This window comes from Branchiostoma floridae, chromosome 10 (assembly GCF_000003815.2).
Source record: "Branchiostoma floridae strain S238N-H82 chromosome 10, Bfl_VNyyK, whole genome shotgun sequence".
NCBI lineage: Eukaryota > Metazoa > Chordata > Leptocardii > Amphioxiformes > Branchiostomatidae > Branchiostoma > Branchiostoma floridae.
In genome coordinates, this window is record NC_049988.1 from 452,850 (window position 1) to 478,312 (window position 25,463).

General features: G+C 40.9%; 1 protein-coding gene across 1 annotated transcript; it reads right to left on the reverse strand.

The window, feature by feature from the left end:
• Positions 1–1,476: 1,476 nt before the first annotated feature.
• On the reverse strand, positions 1,477–11,284 carry LOC118424193 (sortilin-related receptor-like). Its single transcript, XM_035832729.1, has 12 exons — positions 11,165–11,284; positions 10,232–10,399; positions 9,308–9,430; positions 8,683–8,826; positions 8,080–8,214; positions 6,470–6,631; positions 6,109–6,222; positions 5,464–5,586; positions 4,999–5,006; positions 2,847–2,991; positions 2,136–2,371; positions 1,477–1,679 (listed from the first exon to the last, which is right to left on the reverse strand). Exons 2-12 carry the CDS (start codon positions 10,377–10,379, stop codon positions 1,518–1,520), a joined length of 1,500 nt encoding a protein of 499 aa, XP_035688622.1. The 5' UTR covers positions 10,380–10,399; positions 11,165–11,284; the 3' UTR covers positions 1,477–1,517.
• Between the last annotated feature and the right edge of the window lie 14,179 nt (positions 11,285–25,463).

The window sequence follows — 25,463 nt, forward strand, 5'->3', positions numbered from 1 at the left end:
AAAAAGAACCAAGCCCTTTCGTTATAGTATCAATCTTTAAACATGCCTCCATGTACGTATACTTTCCTATCGGTATTGCCAGGAACTAAGAGAGTAGCACGCGGATACAGCATGATGACGTTTCAAAGAGCATGTTTGGCAAAAAGTCTTCATACGCCAAAATTGATGGGAAAATATTGGGGAAAATTATTTTACCAATAGAATAGAATAAAAGGCGTTATCAAAATGCCTAATAATCATTTTCTCTAGATTGTTGTCGAAACGTATGCAAACCAAACATATTGTCCAGATGTGTACCAAGTTTGCTTTAAAGTAAGGCACATTTTCTTGTAAGAATACCTTTTTCGCATATAAATTCTTTCTCGATCAGGCTACAAGGTTGGAGACTCCAGGAACCTGTAAAAGTTCAAGGGTATAAATATAAATCGTCATGTAAAATCACACCTTTCCAACAATATTACGGTGCCTACATTCCGTATACATATAGAATCACTGTATCACTCGAGGTATTGCTATTGTTATTGTTATTGGGTGGGCCGACTACTCACGCTTTGCAGCCAGGGGCTGAATTGCGAGGAGCTTACAATAGGCGGGGCTAAATCGCAAGGGTCTGGAGCGAGCTGCCATTCGGCGCCACTCAGGTGACCTCAATACGACTGTCGCAAGGGTCTGGATCGAGCTGCCATTCGGCGCCACTCAGGTGACCTCAATACGACTGTCGCAAGTGTCTGGAGCGAGGTGCCATTCGGCGCTACTCAGGTGACCTCAATACGACATTAATTGCCCCAGGTGCGGCCAAGGTACTGTAGGTTTTGAACCACTCACACCGCACCATCGCACGTGTGGCGGGTTCTTTAACGTGCCTGGGGTATGGCTATCCCCAGACACGGGACCTCCATTTAACGTCCTATCCTAGGAACGGTCCTAGCCGAAGCTAGGTACTCATTTTCACCTGAGTAAAGTGAGGAAATTCTTGTAAAGTGCCTTTCCCAAGGGCACAAGATCGGTAACACGGGAGCCGGATTCGAAAACGCAACCTCTCGGTCACGGGCCGAACACGGTTCCGCTGCGCTACTCGGTCTCACAAAGTACCAGCCCGACCGCCTGTAGGATCGCCCGAAGGCCGGACGGTGATCCGACCCGCAGGAGGGCTGGGACCGATAGTGATGTGGAATACACCGTGTTGTATTTTATTTATGTCATACCCACCTGAGAAAACACATGTTTCGATGCACCATGCGCTGGAAAATTTGGTGCCCACGAACAAACATTGTTTCAACAGTAATGTTCCAACGTCTGAATCGGTTATCCGAATTTTCGACCACGCCGCGCTGGCGTGCACAGAAACCGTCCGAATTATTCGATAGAAGCCTGTGTGATATAACTTCGAAGCCTGCAGCTGTGTGGTACGGCTTTTTATCACACTGTCCGGAACACTTGTATCAAACGTTATCGCGGTCCAAGTTGTTACAAATATGTAGGTTAGGCATGTAGAACGGGAACTAAGGGGATAGTGGCTAGTGGTGATGTAACATGAACGTACCGTGGTCTTCTAGGAAAGCACAGAAAGGGTCGTTGAGTCGCCAAATGTATTCCTGGAAAACATCGTATGAGATGTTCTGTTCCCGGAAGGCGTTTCCGGCAGGACTTCCATCACTCCACGTCAAATTGACTATTTTCTAAAAAGGACAAAAAAATGTCAGGAGTAAGAGGTGTGTAGGGATTCTCTTTTTGCTTCTTTTTTTAGATCTTGGCCGAAGTGATCGTACAAATGCTGCGTAACATTGCAAAATAGCGCCACAGCCTGTCGGGTAACCGAAAACATATTAACGTATTTTTCTTAAGCCTATAACTAGAAACTCCAGCTCAATTCGTTACCATCTAAGAGGTACGCAAATGATTGTGATAACAACAACAAATCATCGAGAATGAAATACATTCCATAGGTTAAACTGTGTCTACAGATTGATTTGACATAAATGCGCCATAAGAGAATAGTAATAATAACAATGATAATTATGAAAATGATAATAATGATACAACTGGAGAGAACCATTTCACAACCTGTTGGCTGAATTACACACTCCTTTCTCAAGTGGTAAGGCACATAAAGAACAATTTGCAAAATCGGATACCTGTCTTTCGTTCTTGATCAAAATGGCATCAAGCGTCAGCCCTATCCACCCGTTTCCGAAGCTGCTGCGGATGAACTCGTTTTCCTGTAGTGTGTTGACGGCAGCCAGATGACCATCCAGAGCTTGGCAGTACCTCTCAGCAGCCCACCAGACAAGCGGCGAGGAAAACTTCTGGTAGCAACGTTCTTCAAACATCGTCCAGCCTTTGCCACAGGACATGTCCTTAACACGTTGCTCTGAGATTCGAAGTGACTTATTCAATCATCCAAACCATATGCCAAACATTTTTTCAAAGAAACAAATCTGCATACACATTGAATTTCTTTTATTCTTTTCTTTATCCATTTGACTGAATCTGTAGACTGGATTAAAATTACACTTTACGTTATATAATCAACATTTGCGCATGTGACAGTATATTATTTTGTTGATAAAGATTATTGATATTTCATATAAAACACATATATTCATATATTCTATATATCCATGTAATAGTAAAAACATACTCACTATGGCTTAAGTGTAAACAAATACCAAAAAATCAAATTGTGTTCAAGATACACCATACGTACACACTGTGTTTCAGCATACAAATGACAGTAAACAATGAGATGGGCAACTCATGCAATGACAGCAACCATACGTCAGCAAGCCTATGTCAGGAATATTTTCAATGTAAACGTATCTCGTGGTCAAAATTTCAAATCATACCTTTGATAGGACATCCCAATAGTCCTACGTCCAGAACAGCCATGTCCAGCCAGGACTGTGGTATTAGTTTCACCACTTTGGCATGGACTGCTATGTCCAGGTAGTACTCAACTCTAGCCGCACTGTTCGAAGGTGTTTCGAATACCTTTTGCAATCAAAGGGACAGGGACAAAACATTTTGCTTTAGTTAGTAGGACTGTATTATTTGTAGATCTGATAGTACTCATTTGATTCCTAAATATGTATCAAGCATTTAAGAATTGAGAACCCTTAAGATGAAACAAGTATGGTTGCATCGTCAAATATACGCACTATTCATTCGACAAATCTCGCAAATAAGAAGGAAACCACTCTAAAGCAGCGCGTTGTTATAAATGTTATAGTTTTTTTTTCCGTTGCAACCTATGTCGATTGTTTTTATTTTCTTAAATATGATTTAAGGCTATCATGTTTACGGACGGTGGATTCAAAACACTATGTGTATTTTCCAAATAATGCTTTCTCTTTGAACCAACGTCGTCGACTTGATATCCCTACATACCTTTATGTAATATACTTAGAAACGGTTATAGATTACCCCGGGGGATAAAGGCTAACTACTGTTACCGAGAACATCATAGTCTACACAAAAGTAAAGGCCTCAGTATCAAACACCTTTGCTCTGTCCCCCTCCCTGTAAGTCTTCAAACAGTCAGCTCCCGTTCCGTACTTCAGGGTAAATGTGTGAGGCTGCGACGACTTGAACCCAGAAGCAACTATTCCAGTCAACTGTACAGCGGTTTCCAACGTAATTTGTATCCAGTCATCAAGACCTTCAACCACCCATTGCGTTAAGGACAGATCGCGCCTAAAATTGGTGGAGGGACTTGTACTTCCTTCAATGGAGTACTCCTCAAGGAGTAAAGGCACTGGAAGTAAACAAGCTCCAATACCTTGGAAGAAGAGAAAAATGTATGTAGTGAGAGTTTGGAGTCCTTATAACATTTTTAGCCTTTGTGAGGCATTTTTAGCCTATGTAAATTAGGCATTTGTAAATATTTTATTCTATCTTGTTTCTTTGGTGCTACGAATAAGACTGTAATTACCATAACCTATTCCAACTGAAGGTCTCTACCAAAGCCACGCATTTGTGAAAGTGACTTCTAAAGGACTTTCTACGCTTTTGCTGATTTTACGATTAGGTTTTAATTGTACACCTCGATTGATACATTGCAAACTAGTTTTGTTACACTGTTACCCCTTTATTGTTTCTGGATATCCATCCTGTATTCCTTGTTGTATTCTTACTCAAATTAATTCTTTTTTAGTTGGCCTCTTGTAAGTACTATGCTCTTTGCCCCAAACGCCATATATATACAAATCTTACTAAATTGAATGCAAAATGAATAAGTACATTAACGTTAGCAAATTCTGGTAAAACTGTATGGCCCAAGGGCTAGGGAAACGGAAATGCACTCCACCCATACACCGTACCATGTGATAGAGACTGTCATTCACACATAGGACTGTTTAGCCATAGCCAAAGCTCTGGGGCTGATGTCAATTAGCCTAAGGATTTTTCCATTGTCATCACTGACCGAAGGATGCGATATATATTCACCATATCGTACATAAGCATATTTCGCTTGTACGCATGTTTAAAAAATGTCATTAAGCTTACTAATACAGGCATCTTCGTCCGAGGTATCGGAGCAGTCCGGTATGCCGTCACAGATGTTTTGGGTTGAGACAAACCGATTGGATGTGATGCATGGGAGTCTGTCTGTATACATAGCTATAAAAGATACGTTGATTGTGGATTGTGGGAAAAGCATCTCCACTTCCGAACAATATTTGCTACAATTTATAAGCACCCATTGCAAAATGAATAAACTAGGAGCGTCACTATTAACTGTTAGTGTCACCCAGCGTCACTAGGCTGCGTCAAGGGTGACAAATGAAAAAAAATCTCCAACGTTACAGAAAATACATTTTTTTAAATAGACCAGGTTTTCGACAGTTCAAATCCAGCTTTGTCAAGGAATAAGCGATCCAACACAGACATACATTGTCATCTTGACACTTGGTCTTACTGGAGAAAGTAAGAATACAGGACACAGAATCGGACTTTTTTGCAGAGGAATAAAAGTAGCCATCTACATCAAGGCTTTACAACCATTCCTGGACAAAAAAAGAGGGGCCGACATAAACTTTCTAACCTATATCAAGAAATGAGCAATCCACTGTTCCTGTGATGTCACGATATACAGATAGAGTACCGGACTAGGTGGTCAGTGGATTGTTCATTCCTTGACATAGACATGTTGGACTGTTGAGTTACTTCAAATCTTCTTGAAGCAATGTCTGTTTTTAAAGGTCCTGTACATACCTCCAAATTTTCGATGGCTGACAGTCCATCTTGCTCACGTAGAATGACCTAGTATCGATCTCGCGAGAGAACGCGAGAGAACGCGAGAAGTAGGTCAGGCTTGCGTAGATCATCTGCTCCCTCCCCCCCCCCCCGCCTCCTTGCAATTGCGGAGTAGGGGCAGGGATGACTCGGGCAGATCCCAACCCTCATAGATAAGTCCAATCTTGCTAAGTTTAACATTAATATACAGAATAACACAATACTTACCACATTTCTTTGGGCTCTCGTCTGCGCCCGATCTGCAGTCGGCTTTACCATCGCAGTATTGAGCGCTGCTGATTTCTTTGAATGTATCGACACCTATCGATGTATCCCTGCATTCTGTCAATTCTAGGGGGAAACAGCAATAAGTAAGATTAAAATATTGATGTCAACCTGTTTTGTTTATTGTAAGTCTTGTGTTTGTACATTTGCATGTGTATCCATGTAAAAGGAACTTAGTTTGTGTTCTACACGTATTGTGTGTCTCAGCAAATGGATACATAGCGGTGATCATAAAACGATGTTGCAGTCGTATCATACTATTATTATTACTACTGTAAGGCAGTCCAGTTATATGACTATCATACGATATGAACAAACCTAAAGATCGATTATTACTCTGCGTATTGTGAACGGTCCATGTCTGTTCGCACCTATATCTCTATGTTCCGTTTGCCGCATATTCGTATGTGTTTGGCATGTCGTCTGTACTCAGTTGTGAAATGATGCATATTCTTTTTTTTTCCGCGGTAGCTGTTTATATAAACGATGTAATAATCGACCCTATACTTTCTGTTATCTATCGGTACAAAAAAACAATAATGCCAATATTGATTCAAAAGATATCGGCTATTTCCAAATAACACCCACCACAAATCTCTTCGTCAGTAGCATCCAAACATCCAGGAATTCCATCACATAACAGAACATCTGACAGGCACTTGTTTGTTGCTTCACATTTTACGAAGGGACAAGTCACTGACACTGGAAAGGTACGAAAAAAATATTAAGCCTGATACAGTCAGGGGCGCTTTTGTCCAGTTCCATTACGCACGGGTCGTGTTTGAAATGATTATACTAATCATTGTTATCATTCTATTACCCAAATTCAAATAGATGAAATAGATAAAAGAACCCACAAATAGAGGTATTTGCATCGATGCTACCTGTGATGTCATCTGTGTTGTTGCCGTGTTGCAATTTAATAGATAAATGAATAAAAAAAGTTCACCACAATCTTGTTCATCCTCCCAGTTCCCGCATGTGTTGACATCGTCACACAAGTCGTAACTTCCAGCGCACTTTCCTGAGCTGCAGGTATGATTGTAGTAGTCTGACACTCCCAGATACTCCATCTCCATCGCCATAGCTGTCCAAAACCCGATACAACTACCTGTAGTGGACATGAAAGCTCATTAAAGTCGAGTTGATTTGTAATGGCATCTTCACACAAGAGCAATAATGAGCCGGAACGTCGTCAGAATAAAAATTATTTTCTATTCCTAGGGATTCGTAGTGTATTCTAGAAATTCTCACTGCATTCCAGATATCTATTCTATTTGTGTCCGCTCTTGTGGCTGGCCCAAAAGGTGCTGAACTGCGAAAAAAGCGTATTCTAAGTGCAGTATGACCGTATTCTATGGCATTCCAACATTATTCGAAACACTCTTATCTCATTCGATGGAGAACCGAAACGGCAAGCCACTTTGAATTCTGCCAGAATGTGGCCAAATGAATATCTGGAATGCAGTGAGAACTTCTAGAATACACTAGAAATTCTCAAGAATAGAAAAGAATCTTTTTTCTGGTGGCATTTCGGCCTCAAACATGGCACGAATTTTGCAAATACATTCATTCATTCCGGCTGGTTCTGCTTGATTCCTGTTGATTCGGTTTCAGTGCAAAGGTCCTATAAAGGAATAATCATCCGCCCCAATATGTTTATGGTGCCACAACGTTATAAAGACTGAATAAAATCGACTAGTAAGCTTGCATTCCAGAAGACAAACTGATGAGAATTATAAAGAATAGACACACAAAGTAGCTGAAATTGAAGAGCCGACCTGAATGGTAGCTCCATTGGCGGTGATACTCTCAATAGTTTCTAATTCAAAGCAATAAGCTCATTCGCTATCTCGAGTACGCATGCGAAAGGTCAACGGTTTGGTCAAGTCTGCCTATGTCAGACTCAGTTTACAATACAGTCTTGACCAACCTTGCACTTGGTCCACTTCTTGTGGGTGTGGCTCATGTGTGTCTTTGAGGCCGCGCTAGGCAATAGTTTTATAAGTACTAGTAGTGCTACCCAGGTTATGCTTTCGATATATATATATATGACCTATATTATGACCTGTATTGTATGTATTGATGTTGGCTTGTATGTTATTGATTTGTATGTACTGGTGTCATTTTCATGTGAGGGAGGGCAACTTGTAAAGGTTGTTCGAACCTGTTTTGCCCTCCCAATCACTGTGTGATGAATTCAAATAAACAATAAACAATAAACGGTGAATGCTACCAAGTCAGTAACAAAACACTCTTATGCTAATCATTCAACATTATAATGCAAATGGCCCTAATACGTCTAGACATTTATATTATAAAGCATGTTCAAGAAAAGAACAATTCACAAGTCAGGTGCTTCATCTTTGACTTTGCGCATGCGTGCTCGGAATGATGAACAAGCTTGTTCTCTTACAACATTGTTCTACTATTGTACAGTGTATTCTTGTCAACAGTTTCTTTTTCATTTCTGCATTCCTTTGCATAGAGAATGTCTGTTGTAATAAAACATTGAACTAAGTATGCAATAGATGCAAGAGAAGAATTATAATCATTTACCACAACCCTGTTCATCTGCTGGTGCGCCCGAGAATATTCTAAAGTCACAGTCGGGATGCCCATCGCAAACTAGATGGCGCTCTATGCAGACATTCTCACCACAATCGAAGCCACCAACCGACTTGCAATACTCATCTGCAATGTTGAAAAATGATGCAAAGTATCAGTTAGGTTTTACTTAGCATTCAACAATAACTTAATCTACGCATTCCTCATAGCTGAGAAGCTGACTTTTGAGCCAGAGGCGACAGGTTTCGTTCCTAACGCTCCTAGCTAGAAGTTGTATCCTTGGGAAAAGGTACTTTACATAGTTTTCCTCACTCCACCCAGGTGAAACAATGGGTACCTGATCTACATTGTGTTGAGCTCCACCGTCCGATACCGTACCGATATACACAATGAATGACAACCTGATGCCCCGACAGTACAAAAAAGCTTATGGGACTACATTTATGCTTTTTTAAAACATACCAAGCTTATCATATATACGACTAGCTCCATGCGTACCATAGTAGTGCAAGTTTCATTATCTTGTCTGTTTGCCAAGTGAACATTTAGGTTCCGAAGAAGAAAGTCTTTAGGAATGTGGCGATAGAAAATTACCGCAAAGCTGCTCATCGTCATCACATCCTTTCCCGTCCGGTGAAAAACAAGTGCTGAAGCCATTGCAGATGTTTTCGGCAAAGTAGCACTTGGTCAGCTGGTCACACTGGCATCTCCATCCACCCACGGACTCACAGAACGCATCTGTTTTAAGTAAGACAAGAAATGCTTTTTAAAAAGTTGGCAACGCAGCCTGAAATAATTGGCGAATGAAATGGCGGGAGAAGGTTTTGAATGACTAGACACATAAGGAAAGGGTATAGCTATTGGATTCGCGCAATGCTTGATGGGAGAGAAAGCGTCCCCAGCGATCCATTGCTTCTCCGCAGCATGACTACCAGGAAGGGTCCCATGCATGCATGCAGGGAGACGATCCGCAGGAATGCTAGTCCACAGGACTGTTTTGAACGTTTCTCCTCGAGAAAATCTTCACAGGAAGTATTACTGCCTTAGAACATGTAGTGGTAGGAAATGGGTCATACAGGCTCCAATTTTACAAACACTTTTTATTACATGCAAACTTTGATGCGCAGTCGGGATCCGACTCTTTTTATTACATTTGAACAATAAGTTAATTGCGCACCATACGTATACAGACGACCCGAATACGACATGATGCACTTACCACAGTGATTCTCATCCTCCCCTGTCGCACAGTCTAGTAGAGTATTACAGCGTTTTTTATGTGACAAGCAGGTATTCTCTCCAGGGCACTGCCACTGCCATTCTGGACAGTCATTGATGAGTCCTGTTTATTTCAATAGAAAATAGGTATGTCATTTATACAGCTATAAAAGTTTTATGACATGTCTTAGTGCGTGTATAACAGTGTCACTAAGACAGTTGAAAGATATTCCCTGAGTCGTTTGTGTGTGTGTGTGTGTGTGTGTGTGTGTGTGTGTGTGTGTGTGTGTGTTGCCGTGTCTGTCCAGTAGTTAAGAATAGAATAACATGATATTTAGTATGTGGGTGCTGTGTGGGGGTCGGTAAAATCAAGGGGTTCAAGTTTCAATGAGTAAAACTTCCTAATTTGCATCAATATCTTTTTAATCAACAACTAATATGTGCTCTTTTTACTGGTCGGATTCTTTTAAACGAAGGGCAATTGATGCTCGAGCGGATATTATCAATACATGGCCTAATGATGAAACAATGCTGAAAACATCAATTTGGACCATACCTTGCACAGTGATTTACAGCACTTTGTCAACAACGCCTTAATTTTTTTTCAGATTGTTGCTGTGGTATTGCAGCGATACTGCCATAGAGTATTGCGGTTTTCGTGTTTTTGAGGGGCCAAAAATTGAGGGAAATGGTCAAAAGATTAGATAATACTGTGGCAACCATGAGTTTTGATAAAAAAGGGAGGTGTTTTCAGGGATTGTAGACAAAGTACTATCCGGGAGCGAAATATGAGCCAAATAGATTTTTGGACCCTGCTACCATTGACATTGTTTCATCATTTGTGTTTTGAACATCTTATGCTCTAAACATGCTACGGTCACGATTTTTAGGTAGAAGATAGCTCTTGTTAGGTACTAGTATATACCTTGAGCACAGTTGGTCTCGTCTTGTGTAAACCAGTCGTCTATCCCATCGCAGACGTAGTCATGCGGAATGCAGCCATCCTGATATATTCCTGATGAATCCTCTCCCTGTATGACCAGGGCGTTGTCCCATACGTTGAAGCCAGCCATTGCGTCTTGTCCACAGAAATCTGCGTACAATCATTGGAAAAAAAACACGTACTCGATGAAGACGTTCAGAATAGCTTCACTAATGAATGAATTTGTAATTTTTTTTTTACAGCAGAGCTAAGTAGAGGTCGCAACAAAGACGAACATACATATAAAAGTATCACATTTTATCATCGACATAAATGTTACAATCTACGACGAATTGCACTTCATCTTCTACTGCACAGATACCCTGCGCATGCTTATGACTTCCTGGTTCAATTCGTAGTCTATATATTAACTGATTCGTAGTTTAGCTCTTGGTTTTTTAAGCAATTTTCAAAGACAGTTCTTCCTAATGCTGTATTCCTTGGAGAGATAACATACAGTTATACAGTGTTAACATCCAGTTGTCAATGAAACGCAGTGCTATCGTAAGGGATATCTCAATGACTTTCCCTTCGCCCTGGGACGGAAATGTTCTTGTTGGGACAAACGAACATATCAGTTTTAAACGTCATAAAATAAAATTTCAGAACTGATTATTCATAAACAAATCGTAAAACAAACAATAGATACATCTGTACTGCTGTAAATGCAGAAAGTTTAATGTTCGCGGTTTTCGCAGTGGCCGCTTCACCGCGAATTTAAAACCACCGCCAACAATTTCCATGGCAGTAAGAGACTACAGTGCAATGTACTACCGCGAAAAGTCATTTTTCCCAATACCGCGAAATAAAATCCCCGCGAACTTAACAACATTTACAATATTTATAACCTTACAAGACCGACGAATGTTGACATACCACAGCCGATCTCATCGGAGTAGTCTCTGCAGTCCACCGCCCCGTTACACCTGTCCTGGCGCTTGATGCATCTCGGGTAGGGAGGGACAGAGCTTTTACAGGTCCAGTAGCCAATGGATGTGCACACATCATCTTGATTTTGGACAAAAGCAAACTTCTTTTAAAACTCCATTTCATGTTATATAAAAAAATACGTTTATGATAAACTCTGTCAATTGCTACCAGCATTAATTCTGTATAATTTGTTTGAAATAGCATTGCCTAAAAGTAAGAAAAACTTCAAAACAGAGGGCATTTCAAACTGTCATGATTATAACATTGTATGCTGACGACTTGGTAATTTTTTCCGAGTCCAAACAGGGATTACAGCATTCCTTGAACAATCTGGAAAATTATTGTGCACTTTGGAAATTAAAAGTAAATCTTAGGAAAACAAAAATTATTGTATTTAAAAAGGGTGGCAGTCTACCTAAAAACTGTTCTCTCCTGTTTGATAATCGTGAAATAGAAATTGTAACTTGTTATACTTATCTCGGTATTATTGTGAGTGCAGCTGGCACGTTTAAAGCTAACAACAAATACCTGAGTGGCAAAGGTCTGAAGGCTTTATTCGGAATAAAACAATCTTTAGATAAAGCCACCGCCTCATTACCAGTTAGAAACAAACTTCTCGATGCATGTGTCAAACCTATTCTACTTTATGGCTCAGAAATCTGGGGCGCATTAAAAAGCCCTAAAACCTGTCCCATTGAATCTGTTCACCTTAAATTCTGCAAACAAGCACTAAATATCCCCAGACCAGCATCTAACCTTGCCACAAGAGCGGAATTAGGGAGGTACCCCATTCAACTGGAAGCCTCCCTAAACGCTATCAAACACTTTCTAAGAATCCGTCAAAACGTGCCAGCTGACAGTCTACAAGCCGACGCCCTATCTTGTCAATTACAACTAGATGCAAATGGAAACAAGTGCTGGGCGTCCGGCGTTCGTAAGATACTGGAGGAATGCGGTTTTGCCTACATATGGAGATCTCAGATATCTCTAGGAACAAACCTATTACCTATAACCAACGCCATCAGCCAACGATTAAAGGATATTTATATTCAAACATTTAAAGCTGAAATACACAATGACAACCGGGACAAATCTTTCGGTAACAAATTACGAACCTATAGATTATTCAAGACTATTTATAAAGAAGAAGAATATCTGATGGTGAAAAACATACAACACAGAGTGGCTGTCACTAAACTCCGGATTAGTTGCCACAAGTTACATATCGAAACTGGAAGGCACAACCGCACCCCTCTGCAGCATAGAGTCTGCCAATTTTGTGATTTGCAACAAGTAGAAGATGAACAGCATTTTATTTTACACTGTAAACTGTACCATAATGAACGGATTGTGCTTTATGAATATATAAGAAAAGAGTTCCCATATTTTGAACACCTTAATGCAACGGATAAATTTCTATTTTTGATGCGCCTAGACAAACCCTGTATATCAAACATTATCTGTTCCTATATCTACACCTGTACAAAGAAGCGAGAAGATGTCGACCATCCTGTTAGCTTAGTACCTTCAGCTAGTTAATTGTATCTTGTTGTTTTTGCATATGTTTGTTATGTCTGTTATCAGTCATGTCTGTTATCAGTGACCTGTACCTAGCCCGTCGAGGCATGAATGTACAATAAAGGTCTTTCATTCATTCATTAAAAAGCTTTTGACAGTTGATGTGAAACTATGTAATAAACATTGTACATTGTCATCAGGTCATTAACATTCCTGTGCTTGTCAGATATATACAACTAGAAAGGCCGGTATTTGCTTAGGAGCAAATTCAGCTATTTTCACTCCGCTCTCCCCTTTATGCAAAAATGGACTTTTCCAAAATTGAACTTGAAAAATCCAATGTGAGTACTGTACGGTAATCAAACTTTTATTTCTTTATTACAACACGCACACAGCATGCTAATGTTTCACACATTAACAAAGCAAGCACCGTTTTACTTCAAGAAAAAAAGGTTTTATTTCACAAACGGAAATTGTGTTGTATTTTTTCTACAGATGCGTTAACACGTTATGCGACCCTAAACGTTAGTATTACGTACCCACAGCAGATAATAGCGTGGTTATGATTAAAGTTTTCCTGCCTATTTACACAAGGCAAGGGCAATTACTGCACTTATTCAAGGTTGTCACAAGCATAACTAATCTTCATACAAGCAGACCTCTCCAAACAAACTGCACTACACTTTTAACTCTTTACCAAGATATGCTTATTAGCCGTTTTTAGCGAAGTGCAATTTAAAAAAAATCCAATTGGATATCATGGCTGCACTGCAATTACATTATCATTACAAATACATATAAATGTATGCACATTGTATTCAGACAAAAAGGATCGCATTCTGTTTTTATACTTAGAGTTAATCAGCTAATACATTATATTGATGAACAAAGCTAATTAGCGACTGTATGTTTGCACGGAGTCTGTTTTGCATATCTAAATGTTTTGCATGCTTTTTGCCTGAAAAAAGGATGCAGCAATTGCAGTTATTATACGTCTGTTATAAAATTAACGTCCCATTTATTTTCCACATAAACTAATCAGTTTATGATTATCTAATTATTCTGATTAACTGTTTGTAGTACAGTGCATTACTAAATTACACAGCATATACCATGACGTGGTGTCTGAAAAGTCATAAAAACTTATTCATGTCTGTCATGAAATACAATGTTTGAACTCATGGTTGGTATAATAATATCTCTAATTGTCACTTAGTTTAATAGTTACAATATTGTCCCAAATAGCCTAATCATACATAAAGCTGGTGTTTCTGTCACAGTAGCACTTCTTGTACGTGACTTTGCTATCCTCTCCTTGGTGTCTGTTGATGCCACCTTTGTAGCCAGTTGACTATTGTGTTCTCTGACAGGCCAGACTTTGTGGAATTAGTTGAGTTCGAGCACCCGACCAATAATGAATTTAGCACTGTCAAATTGACACCCTCTATCAAGGCACAACCCCACCTGTCTGCACAACAGTCCTGGTGGTGTATCCTAGCCTCTTCCTCTAGTAGAAAATAGAATAGACTACAATAATTAGTATTTCCTTTGTGTAATTTCATGTACTGCCACCCAGAGTAAAAGGAAGATCCTTTTTGTTTGTTGATTAGAAAAAAAGCCACACCTGATTACATATATTCTTGTACAACCAACCTGAATGGACAATTCACAACATAGTGTAACGTTTGTACTAGTAGATTTGCCCTTGAAAATCTGTACTATCATATAACGTTACTATGGAAGAGAACTACTGTACACTTTTCACCGATAATTAGTAGAATCATATCATAATGTTTAATTAGTAGAATTGTAAGATATACTCTGTATTCTTTCTTTTTTCGTTGCAGTTTAAAGTTGGCCATACAAAATTGACTGTACTTTTTGTCGTGTCAATAAAGCTTGATGATACAATACTAGTACTGTCTCATCAGTCACTGCAAAGCGCAACAATATTCCATGCATGCGCTCCCACTTACCGCGGCATTCTGACGCTACGGTATCGCTTATCCAGACACTCTAAACGTGGGTAAATCAAACAAAAACTACACAGTAATGACGACAAGTTACCCAAATTTGTTACTGCGTTTGTGTATTGTTGCCAATTTTAAGATAAACAGTACAATTTTTCACTTACTTTTAACGGACTTCTTCCCGGCGACATATATGTACTCCCAGCCGCTAAGTTGAAAAACCCTTCCTCATTGGCTGTACCCGAGCTGACCAATCAGGTCATCGCTTCCGCTAAGTGTCGGGCGCATATTGGTTCCCTTCTAAATTCAATTAGCCACAATGCACAGCTGCAGGTAAACAGCTTACGTCACGCGCGGAAACGTCCATAACCATATATGGTGCAACGGACGCACGTGCAAACGTGACCATATATGGTTACACGCGCGAAACGCGAGCTCGGTGAAAATATGCGTAGATACCCCGCCAAATTGGCTTTTAAATGATTTTGAAGTGACGTTTGGCCAAAAATAATACCGGGGTCCTTTTAATAAGTATCTCACGCAGTATCATACCAACTTTCAAGTCATCTGGACGTAATACCTGGGCACGGGAGACATGAATATACAGCCGGGCCAGAAAATGACCTTAAAACATCCCTAAAATCATTGTAAAGGTATCTATCAAAAAAATGAGAAAATGGGTCTGGGTATTGGTCCACTGTACCCTTGTGCCAAATTTCAGGCCATTTGGTCCAGGAACGACGGAGAGGAATCACTTTAAAGGTCGCGACAGGAGAAAGAAAGAAAGAAAGAAAGAAAGAAAGAAAGAAAGAAAGAAGAAACCGTATGAAAACAATATTTTCACTCGAAGCGTACCTACGGTACGCGGAGTGAAAATAATGATGAAGATAATGATTCTGATGTCGTAAGGCAATTCAGTTTTAAACTGTTAACTCTATTTAAATTCATCCGAAATCTACAAAAAGAAATAAAGAGAAACAGTTCCTACCATTCCCATTTTTTAAGAACCGTAATTGGAAACACAACACTAACGTTTTTGTATAATTACCACATTTGCCGTGCCGTCATGGACAGTCATAAGTGGTTGATTGCAATGAATATTCCAAATCAAAGGAATGATGTTTCGATGGTCCGATGCACAATTATGGAAGAATGTTGAAATTCGCCACAAAGGAGTATGTGTATGCATATTGAATAATACTGTCATTGTTGTTGAATAAAGTAGAATTGCCAATTGCAAGCATTTGGAAGTTGAAGGATGAACAAAATATGATTACCACTGTGACAGTTCTCTTCGTCCGATCCGTCCCTGCAGTCGGCAATGCCGTTACACAGAGACTCTCCTTTCACACAGCCGGAGGAGTTCTGGCACTTCCAGTAGGCGGCATCGCCGAATGAACCATGGAGGGAGCAGAATTCCTCTTTTGAGAAGAAAGCACAAACATATGTAAACGCAATTGCCATGGCGAAGGTTTTGTTGTTTATGATTGTTGTTGTAGGTGTGTTGTATTTGTGTTTTATCCTTTCGCCTGGCTGTATGTATGAAGATTGTTTTACGCGATGGATGTTTGTAGTGCATTGCTGTAAACATGAAAAGCGATCTCTTGTGACGAGAGACCTGTTATAAATATTTCTTATTGGTCAAACCAAAGAGATTCTCATTTGCATAAAAGATATCAGTTGATCATCCCCTTTACCTAAATAACACCGTGTTCAAAGTATGAAAGTCTTAGCAAAGAAAGCAATTGTAGCATTTTCTCATGAATTATGTAAATGAGACCCTAATTTGTATGACTTACTTACCAAGAATGACATTTTTTGTCATTTAACACTATAATTTTAATTCCTCATTGATTATGTTAATCACGTACCAATTAGCACAATTAATGTCAAAAACTTTTACAAAGGAAAGGGCAGCTGTCATCCATTTACCCCGACAAAAAATTGGTACAAAACGAATGATTTTTAAATAGATTCCTACCACATTTGATCTCATCCGAGCCATCTGAGCAGTCCTCATGGCCATCACAAACTTTTGTGACATCAGCACAGCCTGAAAAATCACGGCACTCGATGACGTCACGCCCCAAAGAGAAGTGCCGAAGTTTGAAGTGGACGCAGCTGTCTGTGTAGTAAAAGAACACGCCTTGCAAGTGTGATTTCGTATTTACTGTACTTAATTTCTGTCGAACGGATTATCAAATATATCTTTAGTGTCCTCTATTTTCTACACACACGTAAACAAACAGACACAAATACAAACAAACAGAGACTCAGACACACATGCGCACACACAGAGAGACAAAGAGAGACACACAGAAACACACAAAAACGCACAAACATATCTTCATACACATGCACACACACACACACACACACACACAAGTACACGCAGACGCCCAAGGTTCCCTCGCTGAAAAATTATTGTAGGGTGGCGTTTACGCTTAGGCCTTTTTGTTAGAAGCCATCAATCACTTTAGTCGTAAAGGGTTCGGTGGCTGTTGAAAGAAACTCAGTCTGTAAACATAGCGTGTGGTATTACACACTCTGACCATACCCCGACAGTCCCGTTCGTCCTCCGCCATCTCCCCACAGTTCCGATCACCGTCGCACACACGGCTGGGGCTGTAGCAGCCTAGTTCTCCGCTGCACATCCGCCTGTGTTTCTCTGCACAGCCGGCATACCCTGCAAACAAAATATATATAGATAGGCAGCTACATCGGATCGGTCCATGATGTGCCGACATTACTGTTGACATATCCTTTATCATTGGAGTTGTTTGCATCTCTCATTTTCTATCACTGTCTTTCTGTTCTTCCTCTCTCTGTCTCTCTCTCTCTCTCTGTCTGTCTGTCTCTCTCTCTCCCTGCCACTCTCTCTGTCTCTGTCCCTGTCTCTGTCTCTCTCTCTCTCTATCTATCTATCTATCTGTTTATCTATCTATCTATCTGTCTATCTCTCCCTTGTAGCTCTATGATATAGAATACACCTCTTTCACATTTGTAATATCATACAAAACGTTAAGGTGTCACTGAGAAGACAACAAAACAGGCAAACTGTAAACAAATTCGTTTCTTTTCAATAGAATCCGTTTAGCGATTTGTCGTTGAGCGATTTAGGTTGCAGAGAGGTGAGAGCGCGGTCCTAGAGAAAAGGGGGTATAATACACAACCACCGCCCACTCAGCGGCACACATTTACTCATTTTGCAGCTGCTGTGTACTTAGATCTAAAGTATTCAAACCCTGCTTTGGAAATGGACAAAAACCAATACGCTTCCTCGAATGCCATTATATAATCAAAACAACATGGTCTCATTTAAGTCACAATATTGAAAAAGCCTATAATTACGATCCGTTGTTTTTTTTTATTATTCCCTGTCTAGATGGAATAGTGTAAACTCTACCAACAGCAGTTCCGCTCGTCAGTGACATCATCATCTCCGCAGTCTAAGACTCCGTCACACACGCTGCATTCTGGGATGCATTTCTCGCTGTAAGGACAAATGACCTCATCGTCTTCGCATAGACGTTTTTCTTTAAAAAAAAGGGAAGAAATCAATAAGCAGACAAATCTATAATTAAACAGAATGAGGGATTGAGAGAGTGAGTGTGCGTGATTATGTGTGTGTGTGTGTGTGTGTACAGTATGTGCGCGTGTGTGTGTGTGTGTGTGTGTGCATGCGTGCGTGCGTGTTTTCGTGTGGGTGCGTGCGTGTGTGGGTGGGTGGGTGACTGTGAGTGACTGTATGCGACCACGAAAACTCTAGAATGGCTGGATGGATTGTCTTGATATTTCGTATATGGATAACTCTAGACCTCGAAATGGTTAGCTTTTGTATTCCCTGGCGGCTTTCCATGGTACTGCAGTGGAAATTCCGGTTTTGATATATCATGTTTTGCACAAGCTGTGTTCACGATTCTTGGTTAGTCGGTAACTCTTGTGGTTTCTATGGGAGAATGGGGAAGTCTGGCTTTTCTTCAAACGCTTACATTTTCTTACGAAAACATAGATTTTTAAATAATCCGCCGTGTTACCCTTTTGAATTGCGTAGCACATCGATTGACCTCTCAACCCCACTTGGCAGACTTCTCTGTCAATGGATATCCTCAGCACGAATGCCCGGTGAGAGGAGTCCACACCCCAGACCACCCCGTCACCTACATCCACCTGCTTCAGTGTCACGCCTGGTACGGGCACCCATGCTTCACCAGGGGCGGTCTCCTGCAGGAAAGTGCCGGCTCTGTGGTGCACCATGCCGCCCGCGTCCACCACCCACACCCCGGCACGTCCCACGGACGCGAAGCAGCCATCGACGGCCTCCCAGTCGTTTTTCACTGCAAGGGAAAATCATAGGTTTGATTCAGTACGATACAGATCTCCATTAGTAGTCAGACTAATAGTGTCACTTTTCTTCCTGGAGTCTGAGTGATTTGTAGAGAATCGCCAAGTATAGACGAAGGATTTGCACCATCGCACACAGCACCATCGTAAATGTAGTGGGTTCTTTAACATGCGTGGGGTGTGGCTCTCCCCAAATACGGGACTTCAATTTCACATCTTATCTGAGGGTCGGCCTTAGCCGAAGCTAGCTATTTATTTTCACCTGAGTCAAGTGAGGAAAGCCGTAAAGTGCCTTTCCCAAAATCCAGTTACACCCTTGGCAAAGGCGATTTCACCGCATAGTTTCAACTGTGTGTACTAGACTAGGACGGCGCTCTCGCCGCGCTCTCTCTGCGACCTGAAATTTGATAGGTAGCTCAACAAATTCTATCAAAAACAAACTAACCTTTTTGCGCTTTGTATGTTTTGTCGTCCTTCAAATCACACTATACATTCTGTATGATATAACTAGTATGGAATCTAAGATTACACACATCCGTTTAGGTAACAGAGAGAGCGCAACGCGATCGCCGTCTAGTGAATAGGGGGCATAAGCTTCGTCTTACCTGAGATTTCACAATAGAAAGGTGCACGCCAGACTCTACCGCTGAGTTCCACAGCCCACAGCTGCCCGGTCCTGGAGCTGATGCTCACTTCTTTCATGTTTACCGCCCCTACGGCTTCCCAGGATGCACCTGTAGGTCTCTTCGAGTTGATGCCTGTTAAGACATAGTGGAAGCAATCAAACATGGAAAATCGGACATTTTATCTTTACTCGGTAATTTAGATATCAGGCCACAGCCCACAATTGGAGTCTGATATTCAAATACATAGAAAACATGTAAGAAACCTTCCTGCAGAAGAAATTATCACGGCCAAACTCGTACTCTTGACTGTCTAGGACACCAAACGGTAGAAAGGTAGGAAGCCCATTTTTCTTGCAAAATAAGCCAGAGCACTTACCTATAATTTCCAGCACCAAAATGCCAACATTTCCCAAAATACAGGCTTCTTACACTTACTTTTACAAGACATCTTGACTAGCATAGAAATCCCTGTTCTGCGCAGGTCTGTAACTGTGACCTTTCACATCAAATGGATGTCAAAGCAACAAACGCTGTCCGCCATATTGGCGCCCATCTGTACGCAAAGTTAAAAGTACAGATGACAAATATACAAAATGGACACTAACATGGCGGCCGTTGCCATTCGAACCGGTGACTGACTGATTGGTCATATCTAAGTGTATCATTATTGGGGAGACTAACAAGAGGCAAAAAAAAAAGTCTAAAAGACTAAAAATGCAGTAAGCTCTAAGATTGACAGTACCGTCAAAATTAGCCAACAAATTGGTGAAAAACATAAAATGCAAAAAGCTCGAGTTCGCATCCGAACCCGGGCCAAAATAGATGACCCTTGTTTTCTACGCATTGAAACATCACGAAGATGCCAATTAGATGCCATTTTGAGACATTTTGACACCGTTTATGGCAACGGCCATTTATAAGACGAAAATTTAGCTGTGTTTGTTGTTATTGGGCGGGCCGACTACTCACTCTTTGCAGCCAGGGGCTGAATTGCGAGGAGCTTACAATAGGCGGGGCTAAATCGCAAGGGTCTGGAGCGAGCTGCCATTCGGCGCCACTCAGGTGACCTCAATACGACCGTAATTGCCCCAGGTGCGGCCAAGGTACTGTAGGTTTTGAACCGCTTACACCGCACCATCGCACATGTGGCGGGGTCTTTTACGTGCCCGGGGTATGGCTCTCCCCAGACACGGGACCTCCATTTAACGTCCTATCCGAGGGACGACTCATTTTCACTTGAGTAAAGTGAGGAAAGTTCGTGTAAAGTGCCTTTCCCAGGGGCACAAGATCGGCAGCACGGCAGGCGGATTCGATCCCGCAACCTCTCGGTCACGAGGCGAACACAATACCACTGTACCACGCGGTCCCACAGTTGGTTTGACAGGTAACGTTTTATGTTGTACCTTTCCTAGCGATGGTAGATCCTACGGAGAAAGCAGGGTTAGTTCCAATGACCCAAACGAATTCTTTCCCTGCGTAGATCCAATCTATTTCGTGACCAAGCCACGGATATCCGAAAGATAGTCCCTTGAAGTAAAATATGTCGCTTCCGATGTCGTTGATATGTACCGTCTCCCAACCAGTTCCCATTGTTGCTTTGTCTCTGGAATAAACATAATCTGTGACTATTCAAATGGTAAAGACGAAGACATAGTAGTTTGGTGCAACAGACACACACACACACACACACACACACACTCTCACAACTATACACTCAAATACATGTACGATTAAAAAAACACATGATTAAAAATGGTTTGTGCAAACTGTGTTGATTTGGTGTAAGTATAGGCAACAATCTTCTATCGCAACTACCCGGAAGTGATCGCTGCCCTCCCACATAATCCTTGCGCTATCCCTGGTATGACCACATCCCAGAAGCGCTTTTGGGATAGAAGCACATCTGGGATGTAGGCCTATTCTAATTGCGCTTCATCCCAAAAGCGCTTTTGGGATAGAAGCCGTTTTGGGATGCAACAGTGCTCAAACGTTGTAAATATCTTGAAAGATTTGACCTTTGTCATCCAAGCCAGGTGAATACCAATCAATTTAGAACTGACGAAAGATGGCGGGTACTATCTGCAATTCAAAGTTATCGCCAAGATACTTTAACGTAACAGTAAATCACATATGCTACATTTGAATAGCAGTTTCAGAACTAGATTTTAAAGCACAATAAAAGCTGCGCAATGAAACTACGATAGCTGTTAATAATAATCATTTACTAATCATTTAATTTAATGATATTGGTTCTCACCCAAATGTTCCCAGCCGGTACATGAGAGTGGAGTGGTTATAGACTGCCCACACGCCAACACGTCCAACTGAGATCTGCAGAAACCTTTCCGTGCCGACTACTTCCCAGCCAGTTCCTATAAGATAATGGAAAAGCATATTTATTTCCCGAATGAAAAACAAATGTTTTTTTTTGGGGGGGGGGTGCGTTATTCTTCTTTCTCCTTCTTCTTCTGACACATTTGGCGACGCCTCAGCTAGAGTGAACCTTTTTTTTGCGACGCCTCAGTGGCGAGCACCCTAATGATATGCATGTAGCATTGTGTGTGTGTAGCTTGACAAAATACAATTACTCGGGTGGGGCAAAAGGCGTTTTAGCGAAATGTTACCTTTCTAGCTACTTAAACTTTTGCACGTAAAAGTGAACACTTGTTCATAAAGCCTACAATAGAATTGCAAGTAACAATTATGTTTTTTCCTGAAGCAATATGTTCATTAATTCTTTATAAAATATTATATGGTTTCCCATGAGAACACCTAGGAACACTGCTAAATAAATTTTGCAATCTTAACCAATTATAGTTACCTTCAGGTGTTGTTGGGGAAATTCCTGTGCGTCGTAAAGGTTTCCCATCGTCATCTAATGCCCAAACTTGATTGGCGGAGGCGCTGACACTGATTTGCTTGATTTTGTCAGAGATCCATAGCCAATCAGAAGAGGATACAGCCAGGACGGATGGTTCTAACATGGTTTGTAGGAAGAAAATATTGTTGGCTGACTATAATAACGTTGATTGTATTGTATATAGGGAATTTCTTTATACACAACCAAGTACTTTATTCAAAATCCAAAACTTCAAGACTGACATTTTTGTTGCCGTCTGTTACCTTTCTCATAGCAATTTTTACTCGTTCTGTAAAGAACTGCAGCTAGATGTCGCTGCTGACAGATACGGTACCAACTGGTACAGGAATATAATTTCACTATTTCAAAAGTTAGAAGAATTCAGATGAAACACATGTGTTGGTCAATTGCTTTAAGCTGTCATCTAGGCCGCTCAATGTCGAAACATTTCACTCAAATCATTAAGAAAACAGACTGGGGGTTTTAAGAAACGATTGCCTTACCTGGTCTGTCCTCCATAGTTTCAAATCGTGCCGAAAACCCGGTTCTGCGTACCACAAAGTCTGCTACAAACCCGACAACAAGACTGTTTCCAAGCGAGACGTAGGGAGCGGGTACACAGCTACCACAATGCCGCATGTGCTCTCTAACCAAAGGATCGTCAATGGCTACATAGTCCCCAGTGCAGTCCTCTACGAATTCCACATCGAAGTAGGTGAAAGTAAGTTTGACGTGTTTGTGTAGTTCGACAGATATGCTCCACTGTTGATACACGTTGTTATCGTGCCGATGCGGGTAGTTCATGGAGGAGAACGAGCCAGCTTCCTCATACAGTTCGTGAATTCGCTCATATCCTTGGCGGCCTTCAGAAAAAAAAAGGTTTCCGTTCAATCAAGCGAAATGTAGAGCTTGAGTAACCTTCCTTTTGATATTATTAGCTTGCTGAAACAGGAAATGTATCTTTGCAAATAAAATTAATTGGCACTGGTTTGTGAACTTGTTTCCAGAAACAGGTTCGAGATGAAAGTTCAATTTTTAGGGAAGTCGAAAAGCCAACCAGAAACTTATTAGGATTTGCGAAATTAAAGGAAGGATATCACTGGTGGCTAGCACCATTTCAAGATGTCAGCCCGACTACACTCTATAAGCCTTAGTTTTGACACACTTACACTCAGTCTGAAAAAAGAGCCATACTATTATTGATACGTGTGGTTGAATTTGCACACCTTTTGTATTATAGTCTACATTGTCATTGTCCTTGGGTAGTGTCATAGTCTGCATAGACTGACTGACAGTAGTAGTAGTAGTAGCAGTAGTTTGGTTATTTAACATGTCTCAGGAGGATACAAGTATCTCCTAAATTGAAAAAAAAGTGCCCTCCGTACCCACGCTTTTTTTAAAACAAACATCAGTCGTGAAAATCCGTGCCAGGTGTGTTTCTTAATGGCCTTTGGACGTTTCCAAAAGACGTTGTGGCCTGTTTGTATTTAAACCCAGAACCTGTTGCTTCTGCGTTACTCCCATAATCACAACGCTACGCGGTTACACATAAAAAAGAGATTACAAACATACCGTCTAAAGACTGGGTCTGTACTTGGTATTGTATCTTGAATCCTGTCTCTGACACATCTCCGTCGCTGTGGAAAATGATCTCTAGGCTTGATGCCATCGACACGTATACGAACGGCTGAGACACACCGCAAAACCATTGAACGAACTCTAAAACATCACAGAAAAAGAAAATAAAGTTATCCATTGACAAGTTAGTTCTTATTTAGCCAGTACCACATCATAATCATCATCATATTATCATCGGTCGACGTGCTTACACAAGACGGTGTTATACCGCCCCTTACGGAGTTACATACCCTTTCGCTGACTTTTACAAGACGGGGATGCGCCAGGTCTCCCAATTGCCGCTCGCACAGATGCCATCAATATAATCAAATCTAAATAGCTTTGGAAAAATTTACTTTAATTTGTTAGTATAAACTATGTTGATATATGTGCGTCCAATTACTTAACAGACATGCCAAAAAGCAGTTATTCAAGTAACTGGATATGATTTTGGAAACGGTCAAACGTTTCGGATAGTATCCACTATCTTTCGCGATCGTCAGCGAGATCAGTGACACTGATAGTGGATGCTATCTAAAACGTCTGACCGTTTCCAAAATCATATCCAGTTACCTGAGTAACAGCTTTTTGGCATATCTTATTACCTGGATGTCTAATTCTCATCGACGTACTTAACAGACAGTTATCCAATGCTTTGATAACTTACCCCAGTGTGCAGCGTCAACAATACCAAGCCAGTCATAACTGCATCTTGCTGCAAACTCAAGGTCCAGTTCCTGAAACTCCAACACCACCACATTGCCTTCTCCTGCAGTGATTTTCCAGCTAATCCAAACAAAAAATAAACTGAGCATTTTATTTTTTATTTCAGGCAATACTATTAGTGGCCATCTTATGTCAGAGAACGTACAATTCACAGTTTCGAGTGTCCAGTTGCAGCGACGTCGACAGCTGTTATTTTAATTTCGCGGGGATTTAATTTCGCGGTAGCGGCAAAATGGACATTTCGCGGTGGATTTAATTTCGCGGTAGCGCCATCCCGCGAAATTCAATGCATTTTCAGCACTGCACTGTAGTCACGAACTGCCGTGTAAAACCCGGCGCCTCTACAAACCGCCAGTCAGAAAACACTTGCTGGTTACCCGGTAAGGGTCCTATACAGACGGATAGAACAGTTTCCATGCTTTTGACTTGTTCTTGCGTGAGCTACTGTTACTGATCTAATCGTATCTACCCTCTCAATACGTAATAGTATACAGTAGTACGACCTTTGTATCATGGTGAACATACTGTACTGTAATACAGTTGGTCGTATGAAAAAATTACATGTGTGTCTTCAGTCAAGACTT

Coding starts and splice junctions, on each gene's coding strand:
- LOC118424193 (XM_035832729.1), bottom strand. CDS start 10,379: ATGGCTGGCTTCAACGTATGGGACAACGCCCTGGTCATACAGGGAGAG. Junction 8,215..8,682: donor TGACGATGAGCAGCTTTGCG/GTAATTTTCTAT, acceptor TCAACATTGCAG/ATGAGTATTGCAAGTCGGTT. Junction 5,587..6,108: donor TACTGACGAAGAGATTTGTG/GTGGGTGTTATT, acceptor GTTTCCCCCTAG/AATTGACAGAATGCAGGGAT.